General features: G+C 36.5%; 1 protein-coding gene across 3 annotated transcripts in view; it reads right to left on the bottom strand.

The window, feature by feature from the left end:
* The window catches only part of LOC133660193 (aromatic-L-amino-acid decarboxylase-like), a 93,016-nt gene that overhangs the window by 11,225 nt on the left and 63,884 nt on the right, over positions 1–17,907 (bottom strand). For all 3 annotated transcript variants that reach the window (XM_062063463.1, XM_062063464.1, XM_062063465.1), the window contains exons 5-10: positions 15,814–15,948; positions 14,275–14,418; positions 13,936–14,002; positions 13,514–13,608; positions 5,372–5,439; positions 4,003–4,079 (exon numbers count right to left, since the gene is read on the bottom strand). In XM_062063463.1, the coding sequence (XP_061919447.1) occupies positions 4,003–4,079; positions 5,372–5,439; positions 13,514–13,608; positions 13,936–14,002; positions 14,275–14,418; positions 15,814–15,948 (586 nt within the window). The remainder of the gene's footprint in view (positions 1–4,002; positions 4,080–5,371; positions 5,440–13,513; positions 13,609–13,935; positions 14,003–14,274; positions 14,419–15,813; positions 15,949–17,907) is intronic.

Genomic DNA, 17,907 nt, shown 5'->3' with positions numbered 1-17,907 from the left:
CTGACGTATGTATGCAGTAACATATTGTGTCATTTTTCATTCTAATATTTTGTCAAAATTATTAAGGACAAGTGGTAGAAAATGAATTATCAATCTACTTGTTCGTTTACTGTTAATATCTGCTTACGTTCTCTTTTAACATGGTCTATCTACACTTCTGTTAAAATGTAATAATCACTTATTCTTATGTTGTGTGGATGATTTACATTAGTTTTAGATGATACCACAAATTTGGGTATCAATCCGATACCAAGTAGTTACGGGATCATACATTGGTCATATTTAAAGTCCTCATGTGTCCAGATACATATTTCCTGAGTTTATAAACATAATATTAATTTTAAAAAAACGAAAGAAGATTTTGTGATGCTAAAAAATATCGATCTAATCATAGTAGTATCGACTAGATATGCTCTTGTACTTGGTATCATTACAGTGGATGTCAGGTGTAGATCTATCAATGGCGTTTGTTTACATTGTGACGCCTGTGAGCTACGGTGTGTAGTGAAGCATGTTTAGCTATTCTTCGTCCTGCAGGGATGATACTTGTAAGAAACGTATTCTATTTGTCGCCATGGAGGCGAAGATTACTGATTTAGAAGTACTTACAACACTGCAGACTGCGGATGGACTTTAGCCGCTAGCTAGCTAGCCATGTCTTAAAGCACCTCTTCCTGAGGGCGTTTCAGTGCTATAGCTTCACCTTTATCGTGAGTTTTTAAGCCAAAATGCGTCCGTTGTCCGTTTTCTGTTTACACACTGTGTCTGCTTGTAAGTACTCCATGATTGTGCGCTGCGGAACATGGTCCTCTGCTTGTAAACCAGTAATGACACGACGTGACGACGACTGGGGATGGGGGACCGGTACTTTTTAGAGGCGGTATAGTACCGAATATGATTCATTAGTATCGCGGTTTTATACTACTACCGGTATACCGTACAACCCTAGTAGGGAAGAATCCAAGATGGAGAGTAGAACAGTTCTTTACTGGTCAAATGCAATTACAAATACACTCCTCAAACGGGAGGTAACAAAAGGCGACGGTGCAAGAAGGAGAAAACAAATGGGCACCGTGGCAAAATTAAAACTGCTAGATACAAAAAAAAATGACTAAACTCGGGTAGAGTTGCAAGACGTGCTAGAGACAACAACACCAAGCGGGATGGCACTGGGAGTGGCCAAGATAAAATTAACACTAGTAGCTGCAGAGAAGTCACCAGGCATGGAGGGCCATGCAGGGAGTGGAATCGCCAAGTGCCATCCAGCTGACAAGATGCTGCTTAAAAAGGACAAGGGGAAATTTGATGCAGCTGGCCGTGTCTCACAACTCCGCCCACAAGGAGAACACAGGAACAGAGCAGGGGGAGAAATGCAGTAAATAACAAAAGATAAACTGCACAAATAGAGGTGAACTGAAAATATAAACCACAAGGTGGCAGCAAGCGGAGACAAAATGTTGTTGTTTTTTATCTCAGGTAATGTGAATGTATCATTAATAGTAGGGTGTCTTAGAATAGTCGTTGATTCGATTCGGAGGAGTCTGAAATTCATTATAATTTAGAATTAACTTTCACCAACTTAGAGGTTGAAGCGGTAGACCACCAGCTTAATATATCAATAAAGCAGCATAAGCTAGTTAGCTTTCGGCACCACTAAAAATAGTTTGTCTGCGTTAGCGCTTATAATAACAATACCACTAATACTTGGTTAATCTTCAGGTCACGAAATGTATATAGAATATTGTTGGCGGTTTTTAGATGTTTTTTTAGAGGGTTTTATGGGCGCAATAGTGAGACACATAACAGAAAGCAAATGAAGCCAGTGTGTGCAATGATTGCACCTGCTGCAAAAGTTTAAATTAAGTTAAAGTGAGCAAGTTCACAGCACTTAAAATATAACTTTGTAACGGATGAGAGTGAAACATGTAAGCCCTTGAAACAGTAACCATCCATTCCTCCCCCTACCTCCTGCCAGATAACACTCATTGACAAGGTAGTGGATTTTGTTGTTATTTTTTAACTTTACAATCACATTTTGTGCCTAAGTATTATGTGTCTGTTTGATGTGTAGCGTTATGTTCTTTTTAATAACTTTCAAAGGAGTTTCTGACAAGACCTATTGTTTTTTTTATGGCAGATATGTATTCATTTTTGTAACATTTGTTTTCATATCTTATTTCAACCCAAAGAGAGGGAATACTCTGGTTTTGCCAGATGATTAACAAACTGTTAGTATCCACAACTCACATTTTGTATTAAAATTGTTTGTTCATCTGCATCTCCAATTTTAATCGTATGAGTTGAGGAAGCAGTACAATACAAGAATCAGTATTTCTGATAAGCGGTAGACAATGAATGGATATATGCCTTTTTTAGTTGGTGACATGTTGTGTTGCAGGTGTAGTCATCCCACACCCACGATATTGTCACAGTGATCACAAAAGCCACAAGCTACCAGCTCATCCCTGCAAGATGAAGGCCCGTGTTTACCACTGCTAATAAGCACTTATTAGATTGGAGGGTCCAGATTGAGTGAGTGAGGCTTTTGTCAGGCGCCTAAGTGTGCCGGGTGGTGGGCTCGCGGCTTTCTGTCCGAATGCTTATGTGTCAGACAAATTACAGTACAAAGCTCCAGGAGCACATATATATATATATATATATATATATATATATATATATATATATATATATATATATATATATATATGTATATATATATATTTATATATATACACCATGTATATATATATATCCATCCATCCATCCATCCATTTTCTACCGCTTATTCCCTTCGGGGTCGCTGGAGCCTATCTCAGCTACAATTGGGCGGAAGGCGGGGTACACCCTGGACAAGTCGCCACCTCATCGCAGGGCCAACACAGATAGACAGACAACATTCACACTCACATTCACACTAGGGCCAATTTAGTGTTGTCAATCAACCTATCCCCAGGTGCATGTCTTTGGAAGTGGGAGGAAGCCGGAGTACCCGGAGGGAACCCACGCAGTCACGGGGAGAACATGCAAACTCCACACAGAAAGAGCCCTATATAGCAATAGGGCAGCACGGTGCCCTATATATATATATATATATATATATATATATATATATATATATATATATATATATATATATATATATATATATATATGTATGCCAAACGTTTGGACACACCTTCTCCTCATTCAATGCGTTTTCTTTATTTTCATGACTATTTACATTGTAGATTGTCACTGAAGGCATCACAACTATGAATTAACACATGTGGAGTTATGTACTTAACACAAAAAAGGTGAAATAACTGAAAACATGTTTATAGCCACCATTTGCTCTGATTACTGCTTTGCACACTCTTGGCATTCTCTCAATGAGCTTCCAGCACACCTGTGAAGTGAAAACCATTTCAAGTGACTACCTCTTGAAGCTCATCAAGAGAATGCCAAGAGTGTGCGAAAAAATAATCAGAGCAAAGGGTGGCTATTTTGAACAAACTAGAATATAAAACATTTTTTCAGTTATTTCACAGTACATAAGTACATAACTCCACATGTGTTCATACATAGCTTTGATGCCCTCAGTGACAATCTACAATGTAAATAGTCATGAAAATAAAGAAAACGCATTGAATGAGAAGGTGTGTCCAAACTTTTGGCCTATACAGTATATATTTATATACATACACATATATATTGTGTATATATATATACATATATATATTATACACCCATCCATACACATACAATATATATATATATATACATATTATATATATATATACATATTATATATATATATATATATATATATATATATATATATATATATATATATATATATATATATATATATATATATATATATATATATATATATATATATATATATACAGTATATAGATATGATATCAGAACTCAATCCAATGGGTGTCAACATGACTGTGTTATGACTTAGAAGAATACTGATTATTATGTGACATTGTAGTTTAGGCAAACTGATGCTACCTGACTCCTGGTTCTCATGTTTTAGGTAAAGTGGTTCCACCTTGAAGGCGCCAATCATGTCCTGTCTCTTCTTCACCCTGTTAAATAAAGTTGACAAGCAGAATAGACATAGAGATATATATTAATATAGCATGGTTTATTTCAGCAGTGGCGCAAATTTCAATAAACACTGGGGAACATTTCCATACTGTTGTTTTACTTGTTTCCCACTGTATTATCATATCATATTTTCAATAGCTATCCATTTATCCAGATTCTATATTCACATGTGAGCTGAAGCCTGATGCAGCTGACTTTTGCCGACAGGCGGGGTTACACGCTGGACGGGTCAGCAACCAATCACAGGACACATATAGACAAACAACTATTTACCCTCACATTCACACTTATGGACAATTTAGAGTCTCCCAAAAACTTAGCAACACACAAACTCCACAATTAATTCTCTCGGGGTGAACTTTGCTAAAAGCTGTTTGCATTAGTTTTTAATTACAGTAGTACCTTAACTTAAGAGTTCCCCAACTTTAGAGTATTTTGGACTGAAGCAGAATGAGTCCAACGCCAGCCAATAATGTTAGAAAAAATATCTAAACGGTGGACATCTATCCATGAAATTTGGAAAAGCTGCTGATGGTGTGTTTGATGGAGCTGGAAGAAGATACCGTAGAAGTCCACTCTCCAATATACATGCTGTACATTAGTATTACATTACTTCATAGAACTACAGTAGTTGTTCGTACTACATTCTGTTGTATTATTTTCAACGTTTGTTTTTCTTTTGAAAAGGCATGTCACATGTTAGAACTGTGCTGTTTTGGTGGGCCAAGCACCAGATAAATGTATTTCCATTCATTTCAACAAGCGACGTTGATTTGAGATACAAGGGTTTTGAGTTGAGAGCATCGTCACAGAACCATTTAAGCCGGTAAGTTAAAGTACTACTGTAATACATCACTGAAACGCCTCATGCTTTGACTACACTTCATTAAATTTTCCAGTGTTTCTGTGTGTTCTTTCTGTGGCCACTTTGGCTGTCACAAAGAAAGTTGACATTTATTTATTACTGTAAGTTTGTGTACTTGGCTGTGTCTCCATTTTATCAGGAGCAACATGTGATGGCTGAGCCATATTTCCTTCATGTGCAGAACCGGCAGAAAAACATGAAAGGCTGAGTTCTACTTTTATAGTGTAAACAACTGAGGTGTTGATAGAGTTCGTCCTTATTGTGTGCTAAGGAGGAGTTTATGTAATTTGTATGATAGTCGCTTTTGAGAACAAATACAAGTACCTAGAAATACAGAAGGTGCTTTGCTTTTTATTGTTAGACGGTAATGTTTGGATACTGAATGTGGTCACTTGAACTTCTTACCACATGGTAGAGCAGTCAAAGTTGATTAAAAGCCATTTGTGTGCGTTCATGTTGAAAGAGTCTGCAAACTGTAACAGAAAAAAAAGACATTTGTCATTGCAAAATGTAATTAAATAACTCCAAAATTATGAAAATGGAATATTTTAATAGTGTTTGCATCGTTATTTTTATAAATAACAGCATCAACCCATTTGCAGCGTAAAATCCCTGAAACGTCCCCAGCAACGCATTACAGGCAGTTTGTCCAAGGCACGTCACTTACGGGGGGCTGCACTTTTTCAAAAGGCTGTTTTAGCCCCCTGCACTTTTTATCGGCCAAAAATAATGCTACGCTATTTTGAATGGAGACGAGCCAAGTACTAGCATCAAGAGGAAAAATGGATGCTCACGTTGAAGCCCGTTTCCCTTTAGACCACCGACAAGCTCACTGATTGGTTCTGTGGTGCTGACGTTTCTTGCAAACGTGACATCGCAACAGCAGGGGGGCTACGATTCGTCCACAGTGTCGACAATAATCAATATTAATAATTAATAATCAACCCATTTGAGGGTAAAATCCCTTAAACGTCCCGAGCAACGCATTACAGGCAGTTTGTCCAGGGACGTCATTTAGGGGGGGCTGCACTTTTTGAAAAGGCTGTTTTGCCCCCCTGCACTTTTTATCGTCCAAAAATAATGCTACGCTATTTTGAATGGAGACGAGTCAAGCACTAGCACCAAGAGGAAAAATGGATGCTCACGTTGAGACCCGTTTCCCTTTAGACCGCCGATTGGTTCTGTGGTGCTGACGTTTCTTGCAAACGTGACATCGCAACAGCAGGGGGGCTACGATTCGTCCACAGTGTCGACAATAATCAATATTTGTCGCCGAAAATAGTCAGTGACGTTTATGTTTTTCTGGATGGAAACAAAAATCCGTGTGTCAGCAGTAACAGCAAGAGAAAAATGGCCGAGGCCACTGGTAACAACACCACATGGGAAAAAACAAAAGTATGGAAACATTTCATCCTAAACACGTCAAAGACACAAATAACTTGCTAATTTTGCGAAGCGGACCCTACTTTTCATGGCAGTGCATCTATGGTGCGGGATAATTTACATCCCGACTCTTCTCTGTAAGATAGTTAGCTTGTTAGCTAGCTAGCTAACAACAGAGAGACGAAGTTGTGTGAAAAATATATTGAACTATCATTTTACCCGAAGTTTGCCAGCTAAAGTATGTCTACATATCATTATCATCACAAAATGCTCTTTTTTGAGGAAGCTAGGCAGATTTTTTGTTTGTTTTTATTACTGCTATTTCAACTGTGCGTTGTTTAATTGACAATGAATATATATTAATATATTGAATTGATACTTTTTTATCAGCACTTTGGCTGTACTTACTTTAAAATGGACTAACGTTTAAAAAAAAGCTATTAGAGCAGCACAGAGACAGTATAAATAGGTATTTCTAAATTAAGTAGTCATGGTTATTGTTAGTTGGCACAGGCCTAAAAATATCTTAAAACTACATTTAAAAGCCACTAAATTGGTGTACACTTCATAATCCGATTAGTCGACTGATTGTTAAAATTGTCAATGACTAGTCGACTATGAAAATTGTCATTAGTTGCTGCCTAATACAGCAGCTGGACAATTGGATGTAGGTGGAGAGAAGAGATATCCTTCAAACGCTAACATGACTCACGAGCAAGACGACATTAAAACAAGAGGAGCTTGAAGGTGATCATGTTGTCAACATAAAAATGAATAGCACAAACACCCCAGCTGTCAATCTCTGGTGGCGCAATGGCTCAAGTCCTTTCCTTTTGTTGCAGAGGACCGTGCTTTGCCAGGGCATACGAGGTAAACATTAAACAAAATCCTCATGCGATCTTGGAAAAACCAATTGTTGTACATAAAATACATGTTGGAACAATTTGTTCCCCATGTAGGTTTGTAGTTCAAAACATGCATTTAGTCGCTTCAAGCCACGCCCTCTTTACTCAAGCCAATTCTGTCCTCCCACGCATCGGAAATAAAAATGTCATACCCTCCGTCACGCATGCGTAAATAGGCAGTTGATGACCAGTTGCAGAACCAAACAATTCAATATGGAGGACGCTACATGGTAAATGGGTTATACTTGTATAGCGCTTTTCTAGCTTTTTAAGGAACTCAAAGCGCTTTGACACTATTTCCACATTCACACATTCACACACACATTCACACACTGATGGCGGGAGCTGCCATGCAAGGCACTAACCACAACCCATCAGGAGCAAGGGTGAAGTGTCTTGCTCAAGGACACAACAGAAGTGACGAGGTTGGTAGAAGGCGGGGATCTAACCAGGAACCCTCAGGTTGCTGGCACAGCCACTCTCCCAACTGCGCCATGCCGTCCCCCATGGGAAATTTGCCTACAAAAAACTATGGCGGAAGAGTCGATGGACATAAAGTATTATGCAAACTCTGCAGGGAGTTGTTTTCTTTCACCGAAGCACATTCAGCTAAAAATTATAATCATTAGACAGCAGTGGTTAAAATAGTAAACTATGACCCTTGAGCCTGTTTATGACAAACATAAGGAAAATCAATAATCTCCCTTACTTGTTGGCTCTACATTTGAGAGAATGTGCACTTAAAGGAAAACCTCCTAATGGGCATGATGCCACCACTGACCCTGCCCTACGTCCTGTAGATGACCCCAACCCGTGTTTAAAATATCGACCTTGATTTGATCTCATGATGGGGTTCGGACACTTCTGATTACTGGTCAACAATGGTACTGTATACTATGGGATGGTTGAGACCTTTCAAATGTCTCATTGGAGTTAGCTGCTGATTTGTTTTTCATTCATCATCAAACTGGGAAAAGTGCCAAAGCAACAACACCCTAACTAATCTACATACTGTATGACATGACAACCTTTGCACCAACAGACTTCATTGTGCAGACTAAAGAAGGCAATACAATATTTGAAAAGCAAGGAGGCTTCATTCAAAGGGAGACAAATATTTTCATATCTGCTTCCAGTCGCCTATCTTTCGTAATATCCTTTTCTCCACCTGCACCCATCGCAATAAGAGACGGCATAACAGGAAACAATGTTGTCATACCACCTGATGCCGGCTTGTGCATCACCCCTGGCAACCATCTATCATCTATCCTGCTGCACTCTCATTCAAAGGGGCTCTTTATATGGCCTGTACTTTTAAATACAGCTTGTTTGTGCCATGAAGTGCATGTATTCGTCCAGCTTGGGCATGTTCTCTGTTGTTTGAACGCGTGTGTCTAATATAGACTGATATATAAAGGTCTAACGCCGCCTCAGGAAATTACTCTGGCCTTATCTCTGCATCTGTGCACAGATGGGTAGCAGCAGCCTCAAAAAGCAGACACGACGCCGCTACAGCCGATTCCTATTACTCACTCTTACGCGCCTCCTACTTGACATTAACGCCGTTTTCAAACAGGAACAAAGCATCAGGATATAGCCGGTAACGATATATGCAATTAAGTGTTTGCTTTCATAAATGTGATGAGTGATATTTCATGCAGATCAGTAGCAACACGTTCATGAACATATTTGCACAATGAGGAACACTTCAGGGTTTCCAAAAAACTATTCCACACATTTTTGCAGCATAACATTTGAAAAATATATGTATGCACTATGCAGTAGGGTTGCGCAACATAGGTGATATGAATGACATAAACGACCATACAGCTTTTATGGTATCGTGATAATGCATGTTTATGACACATTCTGGATGTGTCCTGCAAATTTGACAGCGCAATGTAGTGTCCTTGCTAGCGGCTAATGACCCTCCACAGTGCAAAGCCACTTCCGAGTCAGTAATCCTCGCCTCCATGGCAGCAAAAAACTTATAAGTGCCATTAACACTGGAGGACGAGCAATAGCTAAACATGCTACATTACTGTACATACTGTAGGTGGATATTCGAACCACAAGCTCGAGCCCTTAAATGTAAACAAAGGTGGGCGGATTGATACAAATATTGACAGTAACGATACCAAGTATTATATAATTATATGGTTAATACTACAATGGTTACATCAACATTTTTAACTATCAATAAATATTTTGTAGTTTTTGTTATTGTTTACAAACCCAGGAAATAAGTCCCTGGACACAGGAGGGCTTTAAAGGCAAACATGATTTAAGTCAGAGCCAATAGAAGGAATTAATTAAAATATTAAATAGCTATTGTTACACCACCCTCCTGTGTTTTTGTCTGATTATAATTGTGATCAAAAATGTAATATTCAATGATCTAGAAAATTTGAAGTACCAGAGTTAGTATGACCATTACTGTAATTACTTGGTATTGGATCGATACTTAAATTTGTAGTATCGGCCAAAACTGTTATAAACTATCCAAACAACAAAATAATAAGTGCTTGTTACATTTTAACAGGAGTGTAGATAAAACCAGGAAATAACCAACTATTAACAGGAAATTAGCAAGTACATTAATACTAGTTTTGAGAAAGTAATGGAACCAAAAATGATGCAATATTTACCACATTAATTAGCAGCAAAATTAGTAGCCTTTGTAACACGTTTTGAAATGGTTATTTTATCATTTATATACCCAAGAATATATCGTGATATACAGTATATCGTTATCGCAGGAGGCTGTAATATATATTGCAATACAGATCTTAGGCAATATCACCCATTCTTAGTATGCAGTATGTAACATTAATATAATATCTGTATAACATCTAGTGCAGTTCTACCCTTATATATATATATATATATATATATATATATATATATATATATATACATATATGTACATATATATATATATATATATATATATATATATATATATATATATATACATATATGTACATATATATATATATATATATATATATATATATATATATATATATATATATATATATATATATACATATATGTACATATATATATATATATATATATATATATATATATATATATATATATACATATATGTACATATATATATATATATATATATATATATATATATATATATATATATATATATATATATATATATATATATATATATATATATATATATATATATATATATATATATATATATATATATATTAGGGGTGTGGGAAAAAATCGATTCGAATTCGAATCGCGATTCTCACGTTGTGCAATTCAGAATCAATTCTCATTTTAAAAAAATCGATTTTTATATTTTTTTATTTTAATTTTATTTATTTTTTTAATTAATCAATCCAACAAAACAATACACAGCAATACCATAACAATGCAATCCAATTCCAAAACCAAACCCGGCCCCGCAACACTCAGAACTGCAATAAACAGAGCAATTGAGAGGAGACACAAACACGACACGGAACAAACCAAAAGTAGTGAAACAAAAATGAATATTATCAACAACAGTATAAATATTAGTTACAATTTCAACATAGCAGTGATTAAAAATCCCTCATTGACATTATCATTAGACATGTATAAAAAAAAAAAAAAAGAACAATAGTGTCACAGTGGCTTACACTTGCATCGCATCTCATAAGCTTGACAACACACTGTGTCCAATATTTTCACAAAGATAAAATAAGTCATATTTTTGGTTCATTTAATAGTTAAAACAAATTTACATTATTGCAATCAGTTGATAAAACATTGTCCTTTACAATTATAAAAGCCTTTTACAAAAATCTACTACTCTGCTTGCATGTCAGCAGACTGGGGTAGATCCTTGAATGAATAGAGAATCGTTTTGAATCGGTAAAAAATCGTTTTTGTATCGAGAATCGTGTTGAATTGAAAAAAAATCTATTTTGAATCGAATCGTGACCCCAAGAATCGATATTGAATCGAATCGTGGGACACCCAAAGAATCACAGCCCTAATATATATATATATATATATATATATATACCTGTATATATGTTTGTATATATATATATATATATATATATATATATATATATATATATATATATATATATATATATATATATATATATACACATATATATATATATAGTGTGTATGTATGTATACTTCCCCATCAATGTCAATCAAAACTGGGCATTATTATCTTGGTAGAAGCAAACTTTCCCACATAGCTATTGTATTTATTTCAGTGGTTCTCAAACTTTTTTCACCAAGTATCACCTCAGAAAGTACCACCATAAGGACCAACATTAAAATACAGTACCGTCGTAGGTCTAAATATTCATTTTAAAAAGGCAGAGTTTTTTAGCAAGTATATTTAATATTTTTGGCCACTGTAACATTACATACAGTTTAAACAATAATACTGTGTTTGAATATAGGAAAATAAAACACTGTACTTTAATCAAGTGATTCTTTGACGTACCACTAGATCAGTGGTTCTCAACCTTTTTTCAGTGATGTACCCCCTGTGAACATTTTTTTAATTCAAGTACCCCCTAATCAGAGCAAAGCATTTTTGGTTGAAAAAAAGAGATAAAGAAGTAAAATACAGCACTATGTCATCAGTTTCTGATTTATTAAATTGTATAACAGTGCAAAATATTGCTCATTTGTAGTGGTCTTTCTTGAACTATTTGGAAAAAAAGATATAAAAATAACTAAAAACTTGTTGAAAAATAAACAAGTGATTCAATTATAAATAAAGATTTCTACACATAGAAGTAATCATCAACTTAAAGTGCCCTCTTTGGGGATTGTAATAGAGATCCATCTGGATTCATGAACTTAATTCTAAACATTTCTTCACAAAAAAATAAATCTTTAACATCAATATTTATGGAACATGTCCACAAAAAATCTAGCTGTCAACACTGATTATTGCATTGTTGCATTTCTTTTCACAGTTCTTTTTGACAGACATTTTAGTGATAAACCTGAGCTTGCGTGCTTCACTGAGTTTATGAACTTACATTCATATTTTGTTGAAGTATTATTCAATAAATATATTTATAAAGGATTTTTGAATTGTTGCTATTTTTAGAATATTTTAAAAAAATCTCACGTACCCCTTGGCATACCTTCAAGTACCTCCAGGGGTACGCGTACCCCCATTTGAGAACCACTGCACTAGATGGAGCCCACTTACCACTCGTGGTATCCATACTACAGTGTGAGAATCACTGATTTATTGAATTGGCTTGCGCAAGAGGTCAGAGTGTGACTGTGTCCCTAAGCCCAGGTCAGTTACCAGAAATTAATTATAAAATTAAATCCATTTGATTTGTTTTGTCTTCCTGGTATCTTATTTTGAAAGAATCCCCACTTCTGCCCATGTCTCACACTATTGCACTTGATTGAGCCTCTCCCATCATTGCCCATGGTTACTGTATCCTAGCAAGCCAGTCCTTGGTCTCAAAAAGGTTGGGGACCACTGCTTTATAACATGCATATATATATATATATATATATATATATATATATATATATATATATATATATATATATATATATATATATATATATATATATATATATATATATATATATATATATATATATATATTGAAAGATATATATATCTTCATATATCCATATTTTGTGTTACTTATTAATTTTCATAGTCATATTATATATAGCTAATGTTCCATATTGTACTCTTTGCTTTTCTTTTCATCTCATGACAAAGTGCTTGCACTGGGGATGGCCTTGGGGTGGAAGGCAGAGAGAAGGAATCCTCCTTGCTTTCCTGCAGCCCAACTCTAGATAAGAAGCACAATGAGCATGTGTTTGAGGTGAGACAAGTGAGGGCGGGGGGGGGGGGGGATATTGAAGAGGAGAGTGCATTCCGGGAAGTTTTCAGATCAACTTGGGCTACGCATTTGTATGGGTTGTTCGAGGCTGGTCTCTATTCTCAAATATTTGACAATAAAATACAAAATACCTATACTGTGCTTGGTGTATATTCGAGATCAGTTTATGTGTCATCTAAGGAACTTGGGACTGACCAGCGTTTTACATCCCACTTGGAGGAACATCTGGTCAAACGCAACAATATATATATATATATATATATATATATATATATATATATATATATATATATATATATATATATATATATATATATATATATATATACACAATTTTTATTATTATCATTTACATTATTATTAATAACTATTTCCTCACATACCTCAACTCCATTCAACAGGGGACGGAATTCAGGACAGATAAATGCACTGCCAGCATACGCAGCGTCAATATGCATCCACATGTTTTCCTTATTACCTGCATCAGTCAACAAATAAGGTTATTGATCATCTGCAAATCATAATATAGTACCACAAGTATAATATAACAGGATATTGCTACGTCTGCACAATCCAATTTGATCTGGTGCAAAAACTACAGCCTTTGTGAAGATGATGATGATCGTTTAAAACCATATAGAAGTGCTATATAAATATATACTACAATTAAATTAAAGGAATACCTCCCAAACACAAATGCTGAGCATCACTATCTTTGTGGAAGCAGATACATATTTAATAATGAATAGCTTGTGCAGACGTAGAAAATGTGTTGCATGAGGCTAATTAACAAAAAGGAACTTACATATGGGCCCCAGCTCAGTGATGTGGTCGAACGCACACGATGGAGTCGTGCCAAGTGTTGCACAGAACTAAAAGACATAATTCATAATTTCACATGCTGGAGCTGAATAGTTTAGATAGGATAATAACACAATTATTCCCAAATATAAAGGTAAGACAACTAAACGAGTAAGAGTAATGAAGACACTAATGATGTTTAGTTTGCGCACCCTTTGCAAATACCAATCTAATACATGGTAAGATGCCTGGGGGTGTACATGGTAGGCAGGTGTCAGTGAGTGGTGACCTTAAGTATGATATTAGTGGTGTTTGTGTGAGTGTCCATTCTTGTCTTCCTTACATAGAAAGGGATGAGTCCCGCTGCTTTGTCCTTCTCCACCATCTTCCTCAGCGTTTCACCTGTGACGGCGTAAGTGCTGTCTGTCGGGACTTTCCTCATCATCACACTTCCAATCAGACCGGCACGCTCCACTGACGAATGAGACTGCACGGGAGGAGACGTGTGTGAGTGGTTTTAAAAGCAACCACTGCTGCTTACAGTACGACAATCAGACGTTAAAAACAAAGACAAAAGTGGTTAAAAACTTGGGTTAGTGTTTTCGCAGCAGAGATCGGGTTGCCTTGTAAAGGTCTGCTGGGCCCTAAGGTGAGGGCCTAACCCAATCACTGCGACCTGGTGCCATTTAACCTGATCACAGCCAGCTACTGTCTAACTGACCTGTTGGCTTTTCTCCGTCAGTTGCCGTGGTTACCACAAAAACCTGTCCTTAAATGAAAGCTGAAAGTAAGTACAAAAATACCAGCGCTGGAGAGAGGACCGAGTCGTTTAAAGTCTGGGGCCTTTTTTGAAATGACTGGAAAAATTCACAATGTCACCTCGCACAGTATATATTTTGTATTTCTAGTCTAAATATCCAATCACATTTAATACAAGTCACAATCCCTTGGATATCAGTTTTTTTTAACAAACTTGTTTTTAGGCAACTGCTCTTCTGAGGGAAAAAAATACTATTTCTAGCATCATAAGTTTGTTATAAGACACACAATTTCACAATACTAGCAACAATAAGTATAAACAATAACATGTTTTAATTGCTAATTTCAAGATCACTTTTAAGTTTTTAAAGCTTAAATATAATGTGTCATTTCAATAAATCTTATCGTAACAATTTTGATTCGTTCCATTGGCAGATTGTTTGCTCATTACAAGCAAAAATAGTTTTTACTATTTTTAGAGGGACATTTTCCAGTGTAATGGTAAATGGTCACTCTCTTCGTATAATTTTGTCCATCTTGGTGCGTTGCCTTGGCGGAGATCAAAACTGAAAGTTAACTTGGCGTATGTGTTGATGTCTGTCCCTGTCTTGTCCCGAATCCCCCGTTTTCTTTTTTCATCATCCTATCCCTCCTAATCCGGTTCGGTTTACACAAAACACCAAATATTTTCAAACATCTAATAAAGTCAAACACAAATGACGCAACAGGAGAAGTATCCCACACCTCTTCTTTGTAAAATAAAGCTGATACGGACATATAGATCAACATTCTTATTTGCCGCTGGTCAGGACAGGTTATGAAAAAAACGTTAACTGTCCTTTGAATGATATTAAATATATCAATGTCATAACTCAATAGTCATTGAAGAAAGAAGTACACCTGATTCTCAAATATTTTGCCCCTCTCATGTAAATGAAATTGTGAAAATGTAGCCTAATTTTTTAGATAATGTCCTTTATTATCAAATGCAGATGTGGTTGCATTTTTGTGAAGGCAGCATTTATTGATATCCTGTACTGGGTGATATACAGCATATGTGACTACACTTCTGCATTAACATACACAATTTTAAACAAAAGTGTGTGCTCCTCGCAGTGCTTACTTGCTCTGATGTGTACGCCACCAGTTTGGAGAGAATGTCCGACTCCGACTTTTCCGGGTTAAGGGACTGGACTCGACGGATGGCTTTACAGCGGGCAGCGAGCAAAGACATGAGGGTCGCCTCGCTGGCTGTGCCCTGTCAGTGATGGAGAAGGTCAACATGAAACAGTGCTCTATTGTCTTGGATCATACAGCTAAATTACAAAAGCAAAACTTAGACTTAGACAAACTTTATTGATCCACAAGGGAAATTGTACCACACAGTAGCTCAGTTTCAAAGGATGGAAAGGGTAAGGGTGGAAAGGATTAAGTAGACTAAAAATTAACCATAGTAGCATTATAAAATATAACATATATGTAATATTTACATATGTTATATACAGTGTATAATATATACTGATATATTATATTATATTTTTATATAATATATACAATATATAACCCAATAAACCCAATATAGATTTGCAGTCAAAACCTATTTTAGATGCAAAACACACTAAAACACAAGCATTATGTCTTAATAAGTTAGGTTTGTAATGCTGCATGTCTCCATTGATGGACTTAATGTAAGAGGAAATGGCTTTATTTAGCATGCATGGCGCTTGTTAGCATAACAGGAAACACTCTGGAGGCTGCATGATGATGTCAAGCGTGCATTACTGCCAGACAAGTCAATAAAAAAAAATCATTCAATCAACCCAAAACCATCAGGCAGCATTGACAAATAGCGTTATTTATTTGTACACAAACATTACAGATAAATATAGACCGGGTCCAAACATAAAGGGTTTACCTATAAAATTGGCGAGCTGTCAAATTATTGTTCTTTCACTGTGCAACATATGGGTAATTAAGGAAATATATTTATAAAATGGGTTTGGAATGTGAAAGTAGTGATCATTAGAATAAAGTACAATTATTCAAGAAGACATAGACATACCCAAACCGCCGGGGGGTAGGGGGGTGGACGGAGAGAGGGCCAATGAACTAAACCAGTTCTTTAACAGGTTTGACACAGTGGCTCCGACAAGCTCCTGCCCCCCCCGAAGACATGCCAGCCGGCCCCCTGACATCTTCAGCGAACCAATCCATCCCCCCCTCCCTTCCTCAAAGCCCCCCAACTCCAATGACTACATCCCCCTACTTAACACCTCACCCTCAGCTTGATGACCCCCTTCCCCCCAACAACCTGAGACCCCCCCAGTGTGTCTGTCTGCAGAACAGGTGAACGCACAGCTAAATAAGCTACAAACAGGCAAGGCCGCGGGTCCTGACGGTGTGAGCCCCAGGGTGCTCAAAGCCTGCGCCCCACAGCTGTGTGGTGTACTCCAGCACACTCTCTCGTTTGAGTCACACATTAAGAGTGTTACTAAAACGGCCTTCTTTCATCTCCGTAATATCGCTAAAATTCGTTCCATTTTGTCCACAAAAACAGGAGTATATTTACAGCTAGAATTCACCAAGCCAAGTATTTCATATATATATATATATATATATATATATATATATATATATATATATATATATATATATATATATATATATATATATATATATATATATATATATATATATATATATATATATACACACAAACCCTGTTTCCCTATGAGTTGGGAAATTGTGTTGGATGTAAATATAAACGGAATACAATGATTTGCAAATTCTTTTCAACCCATATTCAGTTGAATGCACTACAAAGACAACATATTTGATGTTCAAACTCATAAACACACACACATTCACACACTGATGGCGGGAGTTGCCATGCAAGGCGCTAACCAGCAGCCATCAGGAGCAAGGGTGAAGTGTCTTGCCCAAGGACACAACGGACGTGACTAGGATGGTAGAAGGTGGGGATTGAACCCCAGTAACCAGCAACCGTTGGTAGAGTGGCACGGCCACTCTACCAACCTCGCCACGCCGTCCCTTGCCACACATGCTGGCTTTTACACTTTGCATCGATAACAGTCTGGATCGTTCGCTTCCCCTTTGGTCCGGATGACATGATGTCGAATATTTCCAAAAACAATTTGAAATGTGGACTCGTCAGACCACAGAACACTTTTCCACTTTGCATGAGTCCATCTTAGAT

This window comes from Entelurus aequoreus, linkage group LG11, assembly GCF_033978785.1.
Source record: "Entelurus aequoreus isolate RoL-2023_Sb linkage group LG11, RoL_Eaeq_v1.1, whole genome shotgun sequence".
NCBI classification, from domain to species: Eukaryota; Metazoa; Chordata; class Actinopteri; order Syngnathiformes; family Syngnathidae; genus Entelurus; species Entelurus aequoreus.
The sequence above is the reverse complement of the archived record's forward strand: the minus strand, read 5'-3'. Positions and strand labels throughout refer to the sequence as shown.